This window comes from Rhopilema esculentum, chromosome 10, assembly GCF_057945365.1.
Source record: "Rhopilema esculentum isolate cy_ngs chromosome 10, ASM5794536v1, whole genome shotgun sequence".
Lineage (NCBI taxonomy): Eukaryota > Metazoa > Cnidaria > Scyphozoa > Rhizostomeae > Rhizostomatidae > Rhopilema > Rhopilema esculentum.
Window position 1 is genome coordinate 12,063,234 of NC_142824.1, and position 21,402 is coordinate 12,084,635.

The 21,402-nt window shown below is 35.5% G+C and overlaps 1 protein-coding gene across 3 annotated transcripts; it reads right to left on the bottom strand.

Moving 5' to 3' along the window:
- Positions 1-1,905: 1,905 nt before the first annotated feature.
- LOC135693798 (neutral alpha-glucosidase AB) lies at positions 1,906-21,402 on the bottom strand. 3 transcript variants are annotated; one of them, XM_065212380.2, is made up of 28 exons: positions 21,248-21,402; positions 19,983-20,081; positions 19,319-19,555; positions 19,003-19,170; positions 18,357-18,456; positions 17,447-17,585; positions 16,045-16,141; positions 15,466-15,567; positions 14,930-14,999; positions 13,770-13,943; positions 13,032-13,093; positions 12,192-12,269; positions 11,360-11,435; positions 10,773-10,829; positions 10,405-10,474; positions 9,646-9,725; positions 9,278-9,319; positions 8,601-8,799; positions 7,939-8,040; positions 7,553-7,611; positions 7,182-7,366; positions 6,790-6,854; positions 6,051-6,130; positions 5,483-5,560; positions 4,769-4,882; positions 4,120-4,229; positions 3,020-3,117; positions 1,906-2,729 (listed from the first exon to the last, which is right to left on the bottom strand). In XM_065212380.2, exons 1-28 carry the CDS (start codon positions 21,385-21,387, stop codon positions 2,623-2,625), a joined length of 2,988 nt encoding a protein of 995 aa, XP_065068452.2. In that variant the 5' UTR covers positions 21,388-21,402; the 3' UTR covers positions 1,906-2,622. The 3 variants fall into 3 exon arrangements, with proteins under 3 accessions (XP_065068452.2, XP_065068459.2, XP_065068446.2); XM_065212387.2 differs by having other exon boundaries at positions 13,770-13,910; positions 17,447-17,588; XM_065212374.2 differs by having other exon boundaries at positions 17,447-17,588.

A 21,402-nucleotide genomic window follows, 5' to 3' on the forward strand; every position in this document is an offset into this window, starting at 1 on the left:
CAATTTTTAAGATAACATTTAGTTGTACCAGTTACCCGTGGTTCTTTTGTTACTTCTGGTGATTCTTCTTGGGAAAAGTTGGATATTGCTAGTTTGTTGCCATTTGTCGGTTCTGTTGTCGGGATTTCCATGAATTGTCCGTTTCGCCTCGGTAGTTTAAATGACTGGTGGAAGGTTGGTGAGGGCGGGTGAATTGATGGCTTGAGTTTCGGTAAGGCGAACGTGAAGTCGATGCGGAAGAGGAGCGTGAGGGAGCGATTGACCTTGCCATTTTTTGAGTAAATGAAATTTCCTTGCCTGCATCGAGGATATTGTCCCCGAAAAGGTAATTAGTTGTTGGGGTTTTTGTGCTGCAAAAAGAGTGAAATCTAAGGTTTAATGCCGATTTCAATATGTCTCTTCGCCGAGATGATGTTTCAAGGTGAGCATTGCTCAGAATAGCAACGCAGGCATCAAGTTTTTCGTTCAGCTCCTTGAACAAACTTGGGAGTTCATCCGGATAGGTGTTGAATTGTAGGAGAGTTTCTTTCACCCCGATAACCCCTGTTAAGCTCTTGGCTAGCTAACCTTGGGCGGATTGGAGTCGTTTAACGTGCTCCTTCTGATATTTGGGCAACTGAGTCCAAAGATCGGGATTTATAGTTGGCATACCTAGTGCTGGGCAGTTTTCGGGACGTTGAAAAAGCTCTTCAACTTTACGAGCTCTGAGGTGAGGATTCGTTTCTTACAGCAGTCTTCGACATACTTAGCATAAAGTGTCGAAATGCTTGGACCCAAAGACTCATTCTCAAAAAAAAATGTAATTTGACTGAGTCCTGTTCGGGTCCTGACCGCAAGGCATGCGAAAGCTCGAACTCTACATTGCGGTAAGTAGGGATAAAAGTTCCCCCTGTCGAGTTTAAAATGCTAATAAATGCTATTTTTGGTTTTTATCGATTTTTTGGTGTCGTTGTTATATATTTTAGCTTATGCAACATAGTTTGATGAATTTTCTTCAGATTGGGTTCGGGTGTTCGGGAAAAAGTCAGGATACAGGACTGTCCTGATGAAATTGAGAAGGTTGCAAGCTATGTAGTAATGTCTCGTGAAAGGCCTTCGATCTTTTAAGGTGGTTTTATTAAAAGCGACCATTCTTTCGTTACCTGATCAATACTGTCAACAAATAACTTTTCACCAAACAACTACAAGCAATCGCCTAATAAATCCCTGGAAATTGTACTGCAAAGGTAGTTTTTTATTTATCTAATCATATTGAAAATTCTCGAGTTTTTGCAAAAGATTTGTGCCGCAGAAAAAACAACTGGTAGAGTTTTGCCATGATCTTGAAAAAACAATGTTGTTACGTTACTTGTGAAGCCAGGTAACCAATCGTCAATTGACCCCTTTTCTCATTTGCATGTAAAAAAGAACTGGAGATCTTTTTAAAAGGATCTCGAGATCATTAAAGCATAGGTTTGTTTACCTTAGCGGAATATCATATGTAACCACAGAAGCAACTACCATTGCCTGATTTCTTATTGACTTCAAGACGCGAAGGTCTTACAATTACCGAACAATTTTTCTTCCACTGAAGAGATTTTGCTAAAATTTCCTACTAAGCTACGATTGGGGGAGATACCGTAATCAAATTATATCATATACGACACACGGAGTCGAGCAGACAAAGACATAGCTATTTCTAATGAAGGTTGGGGTCCCCCCTATTACCTTTTTAAGTATAAAAATTAAAAGACTGTTTAAAGCCGAAATAATGCCGTATAGAGAGATCCAGACGAAAACCCGATGCCACACATTCTCAAATTGCAAAATGCCAAGTACATATTATTGCAAATCATGCTGTAGCCTTCAAGAGTTTCGCACACTAACCCACAGAGAATGGAAGATAGTAAAGATGGAAATACCAAATGGTCACTTAATGCATTTCATCAGTTTTCAGTGCTACAATTTAAAACATCAAAGAAATTTCATGATCGATCTATTAAAATTTTTTATTCGTTTAAGCATTTTCAAATTGCTTTTAGTTCATTAACGCTAACATAAAAGAAACATAGATTGGTGCAGACAAAACATGGCGTTGACAAGACTGTTTCACAGCAGGGACAAGTGTACGATCTTACAAATGAAAAATCAGTGACTTGAACAAGAACGAAAACAACTGAACTCAAGAGAGATCTAGAAGGAAACTCTTTTGAAAGGCAAATTAAAAACGCTACAACCGAGGTGGTTGAAACTGATAAGAGTAACCAACATCGTAATCTCACGCACGCTTTCTTCTGACTTTCTTGAGAATGTAGTGACAACCTTTGGAGGAGGATGGGGGAAGGGGGGTAGGTGTAGATAGAATTTCAGCAGTTCTGGCAATTTTCAAATCTAGTTGGGCCTTTTGCCTCTTATCTAACTTCTGATTGTTCAGTAACAGATTATTGAGCCTAAAGAGACATCGAGAACATGTTTGGGATCGGAAACGCAAAATGACACTATTATGCAACAGATCCTATGCTTGAAAGAGGAGGTGCCAGAGTTCTTGTGAACTGGACAACCAAATACATCTTTTGACCAACAATTAAAATATTATCTTCGGATTGTCCTTTTACGGAGTCAATAATAATTTGTTGAGTTCAGCTAATCGAAAACAATTGAAAAGTCATTGCCAATATTAATCTCTGGTTTCTTGATGACAAAGATTTTCTTCTGAGCGATGTAGCCAACGTCAAGTTTTTTCATTTGATCTGTTGAAGATAAGAGGAAAGTTTATGAGGCTGGTAAGGAAAAAGTACAAGACTGACACCTTCCAACAGTAAGTGAGGAAAGTAAAAAAGCTTTTATTCTTTATGATTCAGAATATGTTGCAAATTAAACGAAAACCTTTTATTAACACTGTTTACTTTTTGCAAAAACACAAAATCAATAGTGAAAACACATGAACTAACATAAAATAACTTTGTGACAAATATCTATTTTGATGGCTCTTTTATGATACTTTCCATGCCATGTGAGAAGAAATATACATATTACTTACTGACTGCCATTAGGGTGGCTGATTTGAAGGGTTTGGTAACACCGAGAATGACAATTCGTTCTATCCATGCTTTCGTTTCGAAGCTCGAATGATCATGCCTACGATGAAAACGTACTTTGTTGCGATTACAATGTCTTCAGTCAAAATCAAGTCCTTAGGCAAACAGCCGGTCAAGGTAGGGCAGCTAGTTTCTAGACTTACTTCATGGGCCTCTGTTTCGCTACTGCCTCGCTTTTAGGACGCTACAACAGACGTTCGTAGAGAGGCAGTAACGAAACAGAGGCTCACGGCGTAAGTCTAGCCAGTTCTTTGCCTCACGGTCTTTAATCTCCATTGTTATAGCGAATACCTATATGCCTCTAGGAAAAAAGAAAGCGAGATATGAAGCTTTTCAAGGCTGGGTTCGAGTCCATAACCTTTGTCACTGCAGTAGAAGGGCCAAAAATGTCGTAAGCAGTTAAAGAATCCATGTTGTTCAACTCAGTCCGGTTAGAATGGTGCATGATGCAGTTTCAAGGACCGACCTCTACCTCACTTTTTTTTGTTCGCTCGCGTGCTATGCAATATCTGATATGACTGTCTCTTCGCATCACAGCCTGCTACGAAAGAGCGCCAAAACTTGTTTCTCTGCGACCTAGCGATCTCAAAATGTCCACTAATATGCTCGGTCGCAGCATGCGCGTGAAAAAAGGTTAGGTCGGTCTTTAGGTAATGTTCCACGGGGAAAATAAAAAAATGAAATACACGATGCATAAAAAAGCTCATGCAACAACAATACCCAAAATCTTTTAATAAGTTCTGCTATAAGGCCCTTTGATGCTTGAAGCAGATATGGTATGATCTTTATAAGCACCATTTTACTGGAGAAAATGTCTCAACCAACAGGCAAAATTTGAAAGATGTTAATCAATAACAAAGTATATGACAATCGAGTATACATGAAGAACCATAGTTGCTAAGTGGAAAAAGTTTGAGGAAAGACCATACCCCCCAGCATATTTGGCCGATGAATATAATGCATTGGATTAGACAAAACACACTTTTGATATAAAGGGTGCATGGTGAAAAGTTTCATCAACTTAAAACTTTACGTATCTTACCAAGCAATGAAATTTGATCCAGTCATTTGAAATTTCATCATGATATATTTTCCATTCTTGTATTCAAAACTGTGCCCATCGTCAACATACAGCTCTCCATAGGCTTCCATCTAAAATATGCAAAACAAAAAAATATTAGTAATTTCATCACACAGTCGGCAAAGGTATGAAAAGAATTGAAATTAACTAATTGCTATTTTCCTATGATATCGGTGTTTCTCTTGTAGTGAAGGCTTCTCGTTACTAGTAACTTATTGAGGAAAAGTCTTATTGAGGAAAAGTCTAATAAAAAAATACAAAAATAAACAAAGATTGTTATAAGAAATTATTGCAAGGAACGAATCGCGATTTAGAAAAGGATATAGGATTTATTAAAGGCGATTGAGAAGACCTAAGGTGAAAAACATTCAGACAAAGTAACCTTACATAAGTAGGTTGGCTAGACTTTTTTAAGGTTGGGGGGGATGGCAGGGGAGTGGCAGGGGGTGGCGGGGTTTTCCGAATCATTGAAGAGCTATTTAGGCACATTACTGAAAAATAAAAAAAAATCTAATGATAAGAAGTGGCATCGTTTTGCACTATTTTAAAGGCTAAACGGAGCCAAATATGAGAAAACAGCGGGCTAGTCAAATACATTAGCAAAACGAACCGAAGAGTTTAGTGTCACCAACAGCGTGTATGGGTCTCTATGCGTGAGCGAAGATGACCTGCGGACACGCTCCTTGCGTGGAATAATGCTTCCACCTCTTTGGAACACGGGAATCTATAACAAACAAATTCATTTAAAAAAAGTATCATGACTGCAAAATATGTCAAGAGGTTCGGAGGAAGGCAGCTAGCAGACGATCAAACAAAATACAAGATGTAAGAAAGCTTAACTCTTTCACACTAAATAGCAGGCCAATCTCACTCTTAATCTGTCTTAAAGTGATATGTTGATTAATTTCTAACTTTGCTTGCTTGTTTAACACGGTAAGCCCAAAATAATTACTCGGAATATAGTTCAGAGTAGGGAAAATCAGATCTAATTTCTGAATTGAAAGTTCTGTTAAAAATTTAACTGATATTTGTAATATGTATTGTAGTATTAAAAAGCTTAAAGCAGAGGGGTTTGCATCAAAAGCCAAGTGCTTCATAAACTCTTAACGGGGTAAGGATGGAAAGATGTAATCTATCAACAAATGAGCGTCTAAATCACCCGATGCAAAGTTAAAACTAATACAATTGCAAGCATAATGGCATGATAGAGAAAAAAAGGACAATTTCAAGGTAACCATTCTATAGCTATTCAGCTATAAGGTACTTTTTATCAAACTTGTAAGATGTAAGATGCAATTTTAGCACATGTTATGCCAATCCTTACCTTATGAAGGGGAGCAGCTACATTGACTTGCTGTCCGCCATTGTAAACAGTTGAAAAGTCTTCAACGTCAAACCAAAGCTAAAAATGCAAGTTGAAAAGAAAGATGTAACTTTTTTGTCAAAAAAAATACGACGGGATGAAACAAACGAAAGGATGATCAGGCGTGTGCTCTAAAGATAACAGCCTCTTGTATCAGAGATTCGAAAATAAAACCATTTTTGTAGCAGAAATGCTACTGATAGAATTGAATTGTACACGGACGGTGGAAAAATCTCATACGAAAATCTTTCATGTTCAAAACAGATCAAGTGTTTGAATCAGGGCAAGATCAATAAATTGGACTAAGTGAATTCTCTTCAAACAACAATAGGCCATTGTAAAATGTAACCAATGAGAATCTAAGTAATAATAATAAAACATATTTATACTGGATAAGCCTTTTCAGTACAATTAAAAACTCCTATCAACATAGGTTCCTGTATGAAAGAAACTGATAACAAGGCAAATAAAATTTTAAAAGCTAAGATATTACACGAATTTCATCAGTACATGTTGCTTTTACACTGACCTCTTTTTCTCCACCTGGAAAGTAAACATCCACACTCGTTTGTCCGGCTGCAGTTACTGGTTTGACCAGCAAATCTTTGCCTGTGTTACAAAGTTATTGATTGAGGATGTTTTAGATTAACGAATTTATGAGCTGAAGGGAAGGTTTACAGAAATGCAATAAAATTCTGGAAGGATATGCAATTAAAGGCTTTGGTGATCTATAATATTTGCCCCCTGTTCAAGACTTGAAATACATTTCATTGCAAATAAAATGACGAACAAGTCATAAAAATGATAGATTGATAGTAAATGCAGTATTTCGAAACGAAGTTGAAATCACAGCAAATATATGAGTATTTATAAGTTTGGCAAAGGAAAACATCATTTGGAACTTCGACTCTTATTATCTATTACATATTTTCTGTTTGGAGAGAAATGGCATCGATTGAATCTGCATTTCAATCGAAATGAAAAGTCAAAATGAACCTCTCTCCTATAACGATCTCTAACCTCAAAGTAAATGACTATTTCCAAGGTAAATATTTTCATGAACAAACCGAAAAAAACAGCAGTAGACAGGGATAGGAGGATGTTAAAAAACCTTAGCCCAGAAAAATAAAATCAAATTAGGGAAAGAAAAAATTACAATTTACAGTCTAACCATTTTGGTCTAGGATTGTTTGAAAGCTTCCTAATTGTGTGCTATGAAAAACCACGAAGGCAACAAACACTTGATATTGGACATACGATCAACTTACCAACAAGGTATTCATCATCAATGTCAAAGGTTTTGCTATCGTCAGGATATTCCACCCAGAGAGGCCTAAAAACAAACGTAGAAAATTTCCATTAGCACTGTAAAAATAAATTCAACTTCATTTTATTAAGAGAATTAGTCAAATTCAGAGTCTAATTACGCCCCATTTTAAAAATGTTTAAAAAGTATTGGGTGATAGAAGAAGCTATGTGAACTCTGGAATTTTTAACTTTTATTGATATATAATTGATTGTAGTGATTAAGTGATTCATTGAATTGATTTATTGATTGACTGAAATGATTGATTCGTTTAAAATATTTAAGGCAGGTTGTCCTTCAGCGTTGCTGATTCTCAAAGGGCCCTCCATTGAGAAATATGCGAATTTCACTCACCTAATGACTGGCGATCCATTGATGGAAGTCTCACGGAACAGTGTGTACCAGTATGGCAAGAGAATGTAGCGTCTTCTGATTGCCTCTCGGATGAAAGCTTTCGTGTTGTCGTCAAAAAGCCATGGCTCTCTCCGTTTGGTATCAAGGTGAGCATGCGCGCGGAAGAATGGAAGGAACGATCCAGCCTATTGAAAAAACATTTAAAAATCTTGATTTGTAGACAAATATTATTGAGAACCACTGAAGACTTTTGTTACCTCATCTCAACTTAGCTTCATCTCAGCCTATTCTGACTCATCACAGGATTTAACAAAATCAAATTATCCTTACTAACAAAAACTTTCATTATAAATACCAAAATTTAGACTCACCTGGTACCATCTTACAAGAAGTTCCGTACTTGGGTTGTCGAAAAAGCCACCAACATCAGCTGAAAATATACATTATCATTTTAAAAGTGAAAAAAAAAATTGTGCAAACCAAAAGGATTTTAATAATATACAAATCTAGTCAAAATCATATTGTTCAAAAATAATCTTAAGGATCTTCAAAAACTGTCTAGAAAAATGTACTTAGAAATAGGAATGTCTTACAGATCTTTTGGCAAAAAAATTTTCATAAGAAATCAAGATTAAGTATAGCTACGAATAGCATTAACTCAAGATCACTTTCTCTGGTTGGAAATATTTCAATTTTTTGTAATAAAAATATGAGAGGTTGCTAATTATAGTGCTACATATGATGAAACAACACACACCTCCAACGAACGGAAGTCCAGCTATTCCAATTGACAAGCACATTGGGATCGATATCTTCAAGTGGTCCCATTCCGCCGCATTATCGCCGGTCCAAACAGCGCCTTGACAAGAAACATAGTTTTTTAAACATATTTAAATGACCTGCAATACGTAGATGGAACCTAACGATCAATCACTTCTGCAATAGGTACTAAGTGATGGTAAGAAACCAAAAAATGTCTAGCTTAATAATTTCACTTGGCTCTAAGAGACATTTTGTGTCCTGAGCAACAAGCTTCTTAACGTCTCGTACCAAAATTTATAGTCCTCGGAATGGACTTTTCAAATCCCAGCTATCAAAAAATTACTTCATTTTTAAAAAATAATCTCCTAGATAAGTGGACAGCGCTAACAAAAATAATAAAAAACACGGTTAATTTCATCTTTTTTAGAATCAAGCAGACTTTGCGCTTCTTTCTAAACCCTCTTCCGTAGTATTTTAGTCACAAACAAATTCTTCAGCACTGACATGCTCTACCCTGGCTCTATGAAATCATGCAATTACTCTGTGGTCAATAGAAGTGTTGTTACTTAGGCTTTTAGTGTTAGGAAGTGTTGTTAATTATAACGCGGATCTAAAACTCTTTGGGATGTTTTATTAGGGAGAATTTCATCCTCATACCAAATCTCTGACTGCCAGCAAAGAAGGCCCTTGAAAGAACAAAAGGTCTTTCGTTTCCTCCGCTCCGCTGAATTTGGCCCATCATAGTTGCTTGGTGGACGTATGCACCAAATATATTATGGACGTCACGATGCTCCCAATCCCCATAATGCAATGCGTCTTTGTGCATGGTAATTTCTGGTCCATTGAAAACTGACGGCTGAGGAAGTAAGAGCATGCTAATTTTACAAGCGTGACTAGAAGAAAGGACACTGAACAAATGATTACAATAACTGGAGTTGCAAAGATTAAATTTAACTTGTGAACGCAGGCAGAGCTGTAATGCAGCGGTGTGTAGTTTCTGAGTTGCTACTCCAAGTTTTAAACTTAATTCAATCGTAAAGCAACCAGTCACTTTTGTAATTTTTTTCATAATGGATCAAGGGGCAATTCTTGTTGAAGTTTTACGCCGTTTGTGGCATAAGATGTTTTGTCGCAACCAACACTGCTTTCGGCCAAACTTTGGAAGGAACATTAAAGGGGCGTTTTGGAAGAAGCGACAAGCTTAATAGATCAAAGCTGTTCTGCAAGGGTATGCAAGCGGGGGTAAACAGGGGGTAAAGAAGGGAATGTCTGATCGTAGTGACATAACAGATATGGGTTGACTCATGAAACAAAAAATACGGGGGTAAACAAACCTCATTCATGTCATTCCACGTGAAAAGGTTTGGTGTTGAGCCCTGTGATGAGGGAAAGATAAGAAAATATGTTTAAATACGTTAATGTTAAACGAAAATAAAACTGTTACCTTAGCTATGGTGGAGAAAAAAACCTAACACGAACTATAATTTATAAACCTAGCAATATACTAAAACGTTTGACAAACTAGTAAATAAATAAAAGACATAATAAATACTATGAACATCTAATACTAAATTTTGAAAGGTCCCACAATAACTTAAAATGCAATCAATCAAGTTATTTGGCACTTTGGCGTATTTTTAGACTGCAAAGGGTTCATATAAATTATCAAATTATCAAGTGATAAAGAATAATGAAAAGAAACCTCATATTTGTCGTAGGCAAAACGAGTTGCCCACCACTCTCTGATTTCCGGGTTACAGAAATCTAGCCACGAAGATGATCCTTTAGGGCAAAAGAAACGAAGTCATTGAAACATAACATAAAAAGAAGATTCATTGCAAACAAGAGAAGCCAAGTGACACAACAATGGCAGATGGTATAGTGACCGATTTACCAAGCACTTCGATTTTATGTTAAAATAATTCTGTTATCATTAATTACACGAAATACCTGGTGACCAAGCAGGTATAAAATGTGCGTAACATTATAAAGGTGTAAAAAATTTAAATTTGTATCATAATCTATATGATATAACAGCTTCATTTTAAAAACAAGAGTTCTTGAATTCATAAATAGAAAATTCATGATTTAAATCCATGCCCTTAAAGACCGATTTTTCAACCTGCTCTTTCAAAATAAACTTGAGCTGGTATCAATGCTAAACTTGAATTGTTCTGTTGTTGATGAAATACACGAAAAATATGAATAAAAAAAATATAAAACTTTCTGGATGTTCTAAAAGATTCTTAGGGCAAATATAACTACAGAATTGATACTTTCTAACTGCAATTCTCAGTTGAACAACAGCATGGTTTGCCATCGAACAATCGAATATCAAATGGCACCTTTTCAAAATTTCGTGTAAACTGTCACCTGACGTCTGGACAAGGAGCAAATTTGACATCACCGTAACAAGGCTGAGCAAGGCCCGAAAAAGAAGTTAAGTAAGATAACAACATACCTGGCCAACACCATCCTTCATATTGCTGTTTGTCTTTGTTCAGTACATAGAGATTTTTCTCACTTGCTTCCTTCACGGAAAAATAAAAACATTTCAAAGATATAAAAGGTTCTACTGCTAAATTGATGAACACAAATAAGATACTATTAGTTTCCTGGTCGAGCAAGTATGAGTTGTTGCTGAAAAGAGTAAAGGGAGTTCAGATGTAGAACAGAAATTAAATAAAATACCCATTAAATAACATTCTTAAAAGTTTGTCAGAACAGGAAGAGAAGTGCTCTACACAAACAAAGTAAGACGACAACGATAACCAAGGCTGTCCTTGATTGGATTCTTCGGAATAATTTAGGAAATAATCAAATACTTACAGAGTGAATATGATAACTAGAGTCCCTTTTGATGTGTGGGTCCACAATTGTTACCATCTTGCAAAAATGAAAACACCTTATCACTGAATACGCTATGCTCAAATGCCAACAACTTAGGCTGGTGTATGGTAGATAGTTGCTGAATAAATCAGGCCTTAAGCTAGCGTCAGAAGACACTTAGAAAGTTATACAAGAATAGAGCAAAATATGACAAGCTTTGGTTCGATAACCGTTAGCATAGCTTTCCTATAAATTCAACAGTAAGGTTACATTAATACCTCAAAAACTCTCCACGTTATTCTTGAGAACTGGAGGCTTTTTTCACCCACTTAGATTTCTCAAATCCTGTCTCAAGTTCCTAACATAATTTGCCACATTTAAGAACTTTCGCAAGGGGCTTTTTTCATTGAAGTTCTGTCAAATTTGTCCACTTTTCATACTCTTTACACTTTAAATTTCGCAATCTGATTCTTGTCATTAGTCTTAATTGGTATCAATAAAATACTTGTCTCATTTATCTTAATGTCTCATTAGAAGTCTTAACAGCATTCAAAACTACATTAGAAAAACTGAGCAAAAAGGATTACCTTTCGGCCACGTGTCGCAAGATTGTCTTGCATTTGCTTTGGATTTGGAAACTTTGCCGTGTCCCAGGTCAAGTATCTGTTGGCAAAAACGTATAAAATTTTAACAAGCTCAATGCTTTTGACTTTGCTGATTTCATAATAATTCGCGCATATTACAAATTTACATGCAAAAAGCTATCGAGGATGGCTCAGTGGCTAGAGGCGCTAACTGCAGATCCAAGGGTCTGTGGTGGGAGCCCCTCTGCCATGAACAAACTTCCCCAGAGTGAGGAGAGTCGCCAGCTCTCTGTAATTCTAGGCATAAGAATCACGAGTTGTGATTACATCGAGAGAAAAGATCAGGGTACTGCTCGATAAGCATAGCTTTTCTGTGTTCTAAATAACTACTTTGGGATGCTAGGTAGAAAACAAATACAAAAAATATCGCATTAGAAAAATAGCAAACAGGGGGCCTCCCCACTTTTTTGCTTAATAAATATAAAAATCAGCTCAAACCAGATAAGCCTGTAGATTGCAGCAAATTTATTGAACCAAAGTCTACAAGTAGAACAGCGTCAGCAAAAATTTGGCTAAAGAGGGTAAAAGGAAACTTTCTTTTCATCGCTGGTCCCTCCAGTTTAAGATCAGTGGTGTGGGCCCTGGTAAAAAGCCTGGCCAATCTTAAAACATATATATCTAATAGAGACAAATAAAGCATATATATATCGACTAAACTTTGAAACTCTTAGTTAATTAAGATCATATAAGGACGTCTTTAACAAATCTCATAAATTAAGAAAAGGAAACTCCAAAACAAAGGACGGTAACAGGTACTTCAAATGTTCAAACTTACTGTTTTCCATTTGTGTGCTCAATATCAAGCCAAATTACATCATAAGGGATATCATGAGTGTCAAAATTCGCGTCGACACTAGAAAATTGAATAATTGCAGTATGATAGTTAAATATAAAAATACAAGGATCAAAAACAAAAATGGTGGTGGGACATTAGGTTTAAAACTCAGCTTTGAGGGAGGGGGATTTCCCTTCAACGAAAAGTGGCAAACGCGACAAAAATAGGATTACTGAGTAGAAAGAAAGACAAGGAAAACATTGATTATGGATTGTTAGTAGAAAAACAGAGTACGGCTTCGTTAAGTGAGGTTGCAATGCCGTAAATGATTGCGGTATATTACATTTTTTGCCAGCATGCAGGTAATAGAAGATTTAAGTCAACGAAGCATGTTTATTAGACGTTTATTAGAAAATGTTACCATGCTAGCTGGACAAATGAACAAATTGGCTTCAGCTTGTAGCTCCCGAGTTTTGATTTCATAGTTTCAAGCAAGAAACCAACAGTAACCACCCTGCTTTAAAACTTTAATAAGCATAGCCCTGCCTTTATGGCAATAAACACTCAAAAACAAATAGGTAAATAGCAATTGTCAACATACAAACATTTGCGTGATAATCTCATTATGTGCGAAACTCGAAGTTGCAACCTAGAATCGCTCTGTTCTATACACCAAAGCAAGTTACGCCCTATCTATATAGCATTGAGTACTATAAAAAAGACCAGTGAACAGAAATTGTCATTCAATAAAGATAAAATTGGCTTCTTCAATATTCATAAACGATGTTAAAATTGTTGTATATATTTATATATAAAACGTATATACAATATAAAACATACCCTTTAACATCTTCTTCGTCGTTATAGTTCCATCTGCACTGATGATATGCAATTCCAAAAAGCTGTGAAACAAAGCAGTTGTCAAGATATTTTCATAGAAAATAAACAAACCCCTTTATAAAAACACAGAAAGTAACTCTGAGAAATAAGAAAAAATTCATTAAAAACTAAATAATTTTAATCAAGGATGTATAGAAGTGCTCTGAACGCATGGCAATATATGTATTATAACAGGCGGGACGACATCTAGCGATAGATCAGATAATGATGTTGTATGAAAAAATGAGAATGAGAAACAGCAACAAGAATGCCCAACAAATGTCTACAAAATAGATTGGAGTTGTTATTGAAAATAAATCTGGGTGGAAGAGACAAAATGGCGGCTCAAGCCATGAAAAATGCTCAACCTTGTGGAATCTTCTTCATCTCCAATAAATAATATGTAGGCATGAAGAGTGTTAAAAATAAGTGCATGAAGGTTTATAGGTGTTAAAGCAAAGCAATGAAGGTTGTGCTGGGTGAATATCCTATAGCTTTCCCTACAGGGGGTCCACCTCTATGGTAGAGGTAAGAAGAAGAACGTTTTCTTGTTTGTAATGTTTCCTTTGTATCAAACAAACTGAGCAAATTTTATAAAATTAGAAGACTTCTTCATAAAACTAGGTAAAAGCTTTACAAATCAAGAATATTTTGGTAGGCGAAACAAGGTTACTTCAGTGTATACAACTTAAAACGTACCGGTGGAATTGGGGTTGTCCCTGTTAAAGTGGCATACTGTTTGAAGACATCATGTGGTTTAGGCCCAAGCAACACAAACACGTCTATGATCCCGCTTTCAGAAATCCAATGAGTATCCATTTCCGGAACAGCTTCTTCAGACTTGAAAAACGACATCAAAGAGCTCAGCATTGACTGCATGAGGAAACAGGTATTTATTTTGCATGACATCAATTTACTTTCCAATAAAGAGACAGTCAGATAGACTATACCGAAATACGTGTGTATCATAAACAGGTTGTCTGTCATATTATAGGTCTCTTTCGGCTTAAGAACTAACAAAATTCTAAATTCTAATTCCAAAAATTTACATCAGACATACCAAAACAAGTGTGCAACTTGGACATTGAAAAATAAGGTTTAGGTTTGAAATTCAAGACGGAATCAAACATATCCTTTCTGAATCATCATTATCAATGGCATTAAGTTAAGATCTTCCAGGAATTTCAAGGAATCTCAAAGCGATTTACCTCAGATCAGAAAAATGCGTCATTTTACAGTCATTTTTCCAAATTTTGATGAGGTTAACTAGTATCATACCAAACTACCCACTTCTCTTAAACTTTTGTGACTACAAATAGTCGTTACCTTAAATTTTCTCGTATAATTTAGTTAAATTGCAAAATCTTTTTTTGATGAGTTTAAGGTAGAATAGGAGGGTTTCATTTCAATAATTCCTAACAAACATTAAAAACTCAAAGAAAGGTAATATAATACAGCTTCTCAGTATAATATGCATTTGATGACAAAGAGCGAAAAACTTGTACCCACAACATTCATGAACAATGCATACTTTGTTCCATGCTGTTCTGAAATTTCGCTGCATTTTAGTTCAATGAGGTCATTCAATTGATAGCCGGTAAATACACAAAGAAAGAAAAACAACCTAGAATTTAACCTTGATGTTATAAGGGGCTTTAAGAGCCGAAAGACTAGGAATAGGTCGTTTCCCCCTCTTGCGGCCGAAGGACACGCGTAATGTGATTAATAGCTACTGCGCATGATCCTTAATGGTAAGGACGGGGGACTGCTTTTTCAAAAAGATGAGTCTTTTGAACTGAAATCTACAGTGAAAACAATCGGTTAATAACTAGAATCTTTCATGTAAATGCTTTGATTACCTTTGAAGATTTGATGTCCACCCAGGTTTCAGCTGCGTTGTTCCAGAATACACCAGCAGTTCGACGTTTACTGTAAAATATAAGGGTGGATTATTGAAGCCTTTTAGATTCAATCAAGTCATCCACGATGCTGTTAGTACAGGAGTTCAGGGGGCATTTTATTTTCAAACCATTTAGACGGGTCGGATAGTACTAAGCGATGACGAAAGTGCCGATAAATTTGCAAAAGCAACACTGTTTCTCCATTTAAATTCACCAGTTTCAAATTTACGATGTTTGTTTCAGGGTTGCAGAAAGGTGTCTGGGCAAAACTTCGTTTTGAAATGACATCTCTATTTTGACGGCACCAACTGATGTTACAGTGGCTGAAATATGCTCTGAACGGGTTTTGTTTTAGATAGCAAAGATACGGTTTTCGTATTTTTTTGTTCAATGAACTCTAAATACGAATAAGTGTCTTTTCTTACAAATTCAATATTTTATCTATATTGTAGTGAAATTCAAAGTGATTGCCTGGATAATCTACTGAAACCAACCTGTGTCCAATCATGAATGGGATAGATCCGTATAATGCCATTGGGTTGTACAGTTCGTACTTGTATACATCCAGGCTGTATAAGCGGTAAGGATCGCCACCCCTATGACGTAATAGGTATGAAGCACAATTGTAAAATAATGTAAGATCAACATACTCATACAAAAAAGTTATAAAATATTTATCATGACACAGTGACAAAAGTGTTCAGGGTTTGAATTAAGGACTCCCAATCCACGAAAACCTAAAAACACAGTACAAACATTCTTTCTTTTCAGTTTAACGGGGTGCGAAATAAGAGACAAAAACTTTTTAATCCACACTGATACCTCACGCAAAGCTAATTAAAAACCTGAAGTCCTTCATTGCAAAATAAAAAATAATGAAGAAAATAGACTAACAATGACCCTTTGTCAAAAAGATTAATCGACAGTAATGGATTTAAGCAATGTACAATAAATTCATTCAATATAGGCCGATACAGTTTAGAGAGAAAACATTTTTCTAGTTGTTTTGGTGTCAACATATAAATAGAAACCAACGCAACTTGCATTGCAAGAGTTTAAAATGATTGACATACGTCGTTTGCTTGAGAGCCAATGAATCTGCATGCTCAGGTATGCCGTACACGTGATCAAATCCGGTGAAAGAAATGTCCAGGGCTACTGCGCTTGGTCCTTGAAACACAGAATTTATTGGTGTGAGTGCAACGATTTAGTCACAAAACATTGCTAAAAAGTAATTTCAAGTTTGGCTAATGAGATTAATCTGAATGTGGGAGGGGGGCGGGGGTGGACAAAATTTAGCGGAGGAATCAAGCGGCTTGGGAAAAAGAAGTATCAAAAAGATGGTTCTGCATTTTTTGAAGCTAATCTAGCTGTAAAACAACAAGAGAATAATAAATGCCACGATAAATCAAGGATTTGGCCTAGGTCCCAAAGCTGCTCGGTTTTACAATCCATTATACAAAGACCATTATATCTCTGAGTTCGCGACGCCATTATTAAATTCTATTGTTCAAATCGCTCAGGTTGGAGCAAACGAGCGAAAAATTCGTGGTGGACAAGAGCCTGTCCTTCAACTGTTTTGGTATCTAAACCTCTTTAGAATAGGGAAAAATACTTTAAGAATGACAATCTAAATTGTGTTGATTAACCTACAGAAGATAGACCTTGTTTAATCTACAGAAGAATTTACAAATCCCAATGATATAAGCCACCATTGCATTTATTGCAGCTCTACCCCATTGGAGTCATGGCGTCTATAACTCCGAGGTAATCTATTTATTTCATGTAGAATCCAGATAATTAGCTTCCAGGAAATAACTTGATAACAAAGGTATTTAAATTGTTATTATAATAAAAAACAGCAATTATTCTAGCTTAGTGCCAGTTCGTTTGTGCAGTCACTAATCGAATGTATCCTTCATGAAGAATATTCTTAAAGCCGAATTCATTTAGTTCAGATATGCATGCATTTTACCTTATAGTTATTTCCATTATGTTCAACTTGACATTGTATTTACTCCGGTGGTAGACGAGGCTGTTTATCACACGATACGAGATACGCTGCTTTATTTGGTTACGTGAATAAAATCAAATGTCCCCCGTTTATTTAGTACCTAAGCTAGGCATAATATGGCTAAAAGAGGGCAGCATGAAATAATAATGACTGTCAGAGAGCCTGGACAACCTTGAAGCAGAGTTCTCTAATACTGGACAAATGTTCTCTAATACAGAGAAGCTGGAAGAGATTCGAAAGAGGGAAGACTAAAAAATGAGCTTTTAGAAAAAAATATTGGGCCAAGGTTCTCAAAAGGACTGAAAATGCAAACGAATTGGAACTGAGACCTCATAAGTAAAATTTTATTCTGTACAGATAGTTTCTTGCTACCACCCATACTGTGTTGTTTCTGGAGCAAAGATTTGTTGAGTTCAGGTGCTTTAGAAAAAAGGGGAAACAATTGACGCCTTAAAGCTTACCTCGTGGCTTGGTGTCTTCATGACTGTTGAAAGATTCTTCCCACATCCCTTCTTCATCTTCACTGGCCTTTTTCTCTTCTTTTGCATCATCAGATTTCTCCTCTTCTTTATTTTCTTCCTTTTTCTCTGATTGCTCCCCCTGCTTTCAGGTAAAAAGATTTTCAGGCTGGAAAAGCTCTGCAAAATTTTATAAATCTGATTGATATATTTATAAATTCCAGAAGGAATATCTTTGATCCTTGATATATTATGTTTAAAAGCTCTAAAACTATAACAATTAAAATTATCTATCAGGTTTTAAGCTGTATATTTACTATATGTGTTGAAAACGCTTTATTCAATTGAAAAACTGCTCATACACATTTTACTGAAAACTTTATTTCATTTCATAATATTGTTTATCCACCAATCCCTATCAGTTTTTCAAAACACAATATCAATAATGGCAATAAGCGCTACAAAAAATAGATTAAAGATTAAAAGTTAATATTGCATTCCAAATCAATAATCTTATAACTGCTGCTCTTTGTAGAAATTGTGCAGTGTACCAAATCTTTTAGTTTCTTTTTGAACACTGAAGTTGTAGAGATATTTCTTGTCTGCAAATGAATTGCATTCTTGATCTCTGTACCAGAGTAGATTAATGTTTTTTACCTGTATCCAGACATTTCAGACCATTTAATAAATGTCTCTTCCAGACTGTCTGGACACACATTCGTAATTCATAACAGCTCTGTCATATTTGATGAGGTTAGAGACAGATAACCAGTAACTGATCCAGGTTGATCTTTTCAAGTATGCAGGCCCTGTCTCGAATATTTTGCAAAAGCATATTTTACAAAAGTCATCATAAAAGACCAATATAAAAAACAGAACAATTTTATAAATTGAAAACTTTGCAGTCCCTGACCTCACTGTTTTCACTGCTATCTTCTTTTGCCTTCTTCTCTGGTGGTTCCCCATCAATAATTTCCTGTTCACTAGGGTGCTCTGCATTCTCTTCAATATTCCTGAAGGTAAATGAAATTTGTAGACAATGAATATTTTTTAAAAAGCCCATATCAAGTGAATATTACCCATTATAGATTACAATAATCAGAATAATATTCATATACAATCATTAGAGATTATTCAATTGTCCTAATGCTTGAAATTTGCTGTTGTCTATAGCTTCTAGAAATTGCAAGAAGGTGAAAAAAGATTCATTTAGAACAATAAAATTATCAAAACCAAGGCTTCTTCAAGAATTGTTGATTTTGAAGTAAAACTGAGGTCTGGCCCAAGTTTCTGTCCAAACAGCTGGAAACTAAGGCTTGGCCTTGGCTCTGCCTGGACTTTTCCCACCTCAAAACCTGGGTTAAACTAACCAGGGCCAGTAAATCTGGAGCGAGCCCAGATCTTCAGTGTGCACACTAGTGCAGACAGCCCTTAAAATTTTAAACCAAATTCAGACAGCAATAGTTTCATTGTGAACATTCAATCAAATTTTTAGACAAAAAATAATGATTCTAACACAGAAACAAACAAAATCAGTTTGAATATATCTAGCATCTTACTTTCTAAGTCGATAGTGTTCAAAATTCATCAAGCCTCTGCTGTTCATAGTTAAAACAAGGTCACCACTTTGAAAAAAGTCTAGTCTGAAAGGCTTGTAAGTCAATGCAATTGAGTTTCCATCAAACTTTATGCTGCAGCCAGTTGCATCTTCCTTTTCCTTTGTGTAGCTAAACAAATAAGATTCAGTCAAAAGAACTATCAGCACAAAGAAAAAACATAATCTCAATCATGGGACCAGAGGCAGTCTAGATATAAATACAAAATACATAAAATGGAGATGTATCAAGAAAATGTAAAATAAAACATGATACTAACCTAACTTTGGCAGGTTCTTTATCAAGAGAATCTTTGCATTCATATCTAGGTCGGATTGGGTTTGATTCTCTAACCCTTATTCTTGCTGTGTTTTTTTCTAAAGGTTCAATTGTAAGGGCTAAAGAAACATTATTTTTTGAATTCAAAAGATTGGCTTTTATGGAATCTGAATCAAATTTGACACTATCTTGCAAAATGGAGTAAGGACTGTTGCCTTCTTGGATGCCTCTGTTTCTCCTGCAAATGAAAGTGCATTTCAGTAATCTGGTAAAAGAAAAAAACCAGTCAAATAAGTCTTAACAAATATTTTATTATTACATTTTGCAGGTAGCTTCTATGATTGTCAAGGTGAAGTTATTTTCAAACACAAAAACATTTTCATGGATCCTCAAGAGACAACTTCAAAAAATCATTCTTTGACTGTTGAGGAAATGTTGGGTTAGAAAAATAATTGGTTAGATATCAGAATTTATCAAAAGGAAAACAATGTACAACTTCTAAGGTTAAAGTTCTCTTTAAATGCAAACACAAGTCAACAAGCAAAATCTATACAGAGCTTAGCAGTGCAAGCTTACCTAAAATTCATGCTTATTGTCAACTTTGAATCATGAGTTAATATCCTCTATCAAAGTGTTCAGAGCAAAAATACATTAAACAGCCTTACCTACAAAAGCTGCTTTGCTGGCATGTTTTAAAGTTGTTCCTATCAACAGAGATGGTGCTTTCAATTAGAAGGCAAAGTATTAACAGCTGTAGAACTGTCCTGTTGGTAAGAATGAACAGATGTAAATCAACAAAAATAACATTTTGAATGCTTAGTGCAAATAATTCATAGACTAAAAAAGCTGTAGAATTTGACATAGAAGTCACAAATCTTATAACCAGGTTCTTAAAAAGTTAGTTAATGCAGTACAAAAAGTAATGCTCCTAAAATATCATAGAATTAATATCATAGAATATTTTTGAATTAAGTACATTTTCACAAAGGAATGATTAAGGAATTAAGTTGCTATTTCTTCTAGTTTGGCTATACAGAAATAATTATTCAGTCACTGTAAGAAACTTTTCAATGTATTTTGCTCTTATCAGGCCTTGCTTGGAAAAGCGCTCGATTGAGTAATTTCCGTTCCTCCTGTGTTGCAATATTATAAATTTTTCAAACAGAAATCTTTATTTTTTGTGTTAACAAATGTTGCATGGCTTGTGTGGAATACCAGTTAAAAAAGGCACAATTCTCGGAATAGAGCAATTTGTCTCTTAACATTTCGCAAAAATGGATAACAGAATTGGAACCTTCATGTTAAAATTAGTCTGTGCCAAAAATTTCAAATTGTTTGGGCCATTAGGCTGCGAATTATCCCATTTTCAAAATTTAGCTTTTCCTATACATTTCAATGGAATTTGTTGCTGTAGTGAAATTTTTTTACTGCAGCAGCAAGTTGTGGTCAACTCTAAAGAAATATCTAAATATTTGAAACAAAGTATTAGTAACATGCGACCGAACGGTCCAAACAACATGAATTTTTCAGTATAAACTAATTTAAAGATGAAGATTTCAATTCTGAAGTCCATTTTCGAAAAAGATCTGTAGATAGCGAGATACAAAATTGATGACGTCAAGAATCCATCAATTCAAAGTTCAGTTGCTAGCCATTACATACTTTATTCTTCGTAAGTGAACCAGAAAGAAATCACAAATTACTAAGTGATAGCAGCCTGTCGCAAAAGCTGGATAAATTCTAAAACATCGCACTAGAAAATTGTTTCCATTTCTAAATTTCTTACTAGTAAACTTGGCATGGTTTTAGAGCTTTGGATACACTCTCGTTTAATCTCTTATTTCTTCTACTTTACTTTTCCAAGGAAGAATTGGAGATGTTCCAAAGATGATTTTATGAAAAGAGACCAGCAGAAAAATAGACGCCTTACCTGTTGACAGTTTCTTTGGGTTTCTCTTCCCCAACGTGTCCTTCGTCCGCCATAATGCCTTTGTATAGATTCCCGACAGACGCTTCCACGACCTTGCTCCTGACCTCATTTTGGTGACGAGTATCAACGTATGACGTCATTAATTATGATAAAGA

Coding starts and splice junctions, on each gene's coding strand:
- LOC135693798 (XM_065212374.2), bottom strand. CDS start 21,387: ATGACGTCATACGTTGATACTCGTCACCAAAATGAGGTCAGGAGCAAG. Junction 17,589..18,356: donor ATAGCAGTGAAAACAGTGAG/GTCAGGGACTGC, acceptor TTTACCTGAAAG/CAGGGGGAGCAATCAGAGAA. Junction 9,726..10,404: donor TGAAGGATGGTGTTGGCCAG/GTATGTTGTTAT, acceptor TTTGCCCTAAAG/GATCATCTTCGTGGCTAGAT.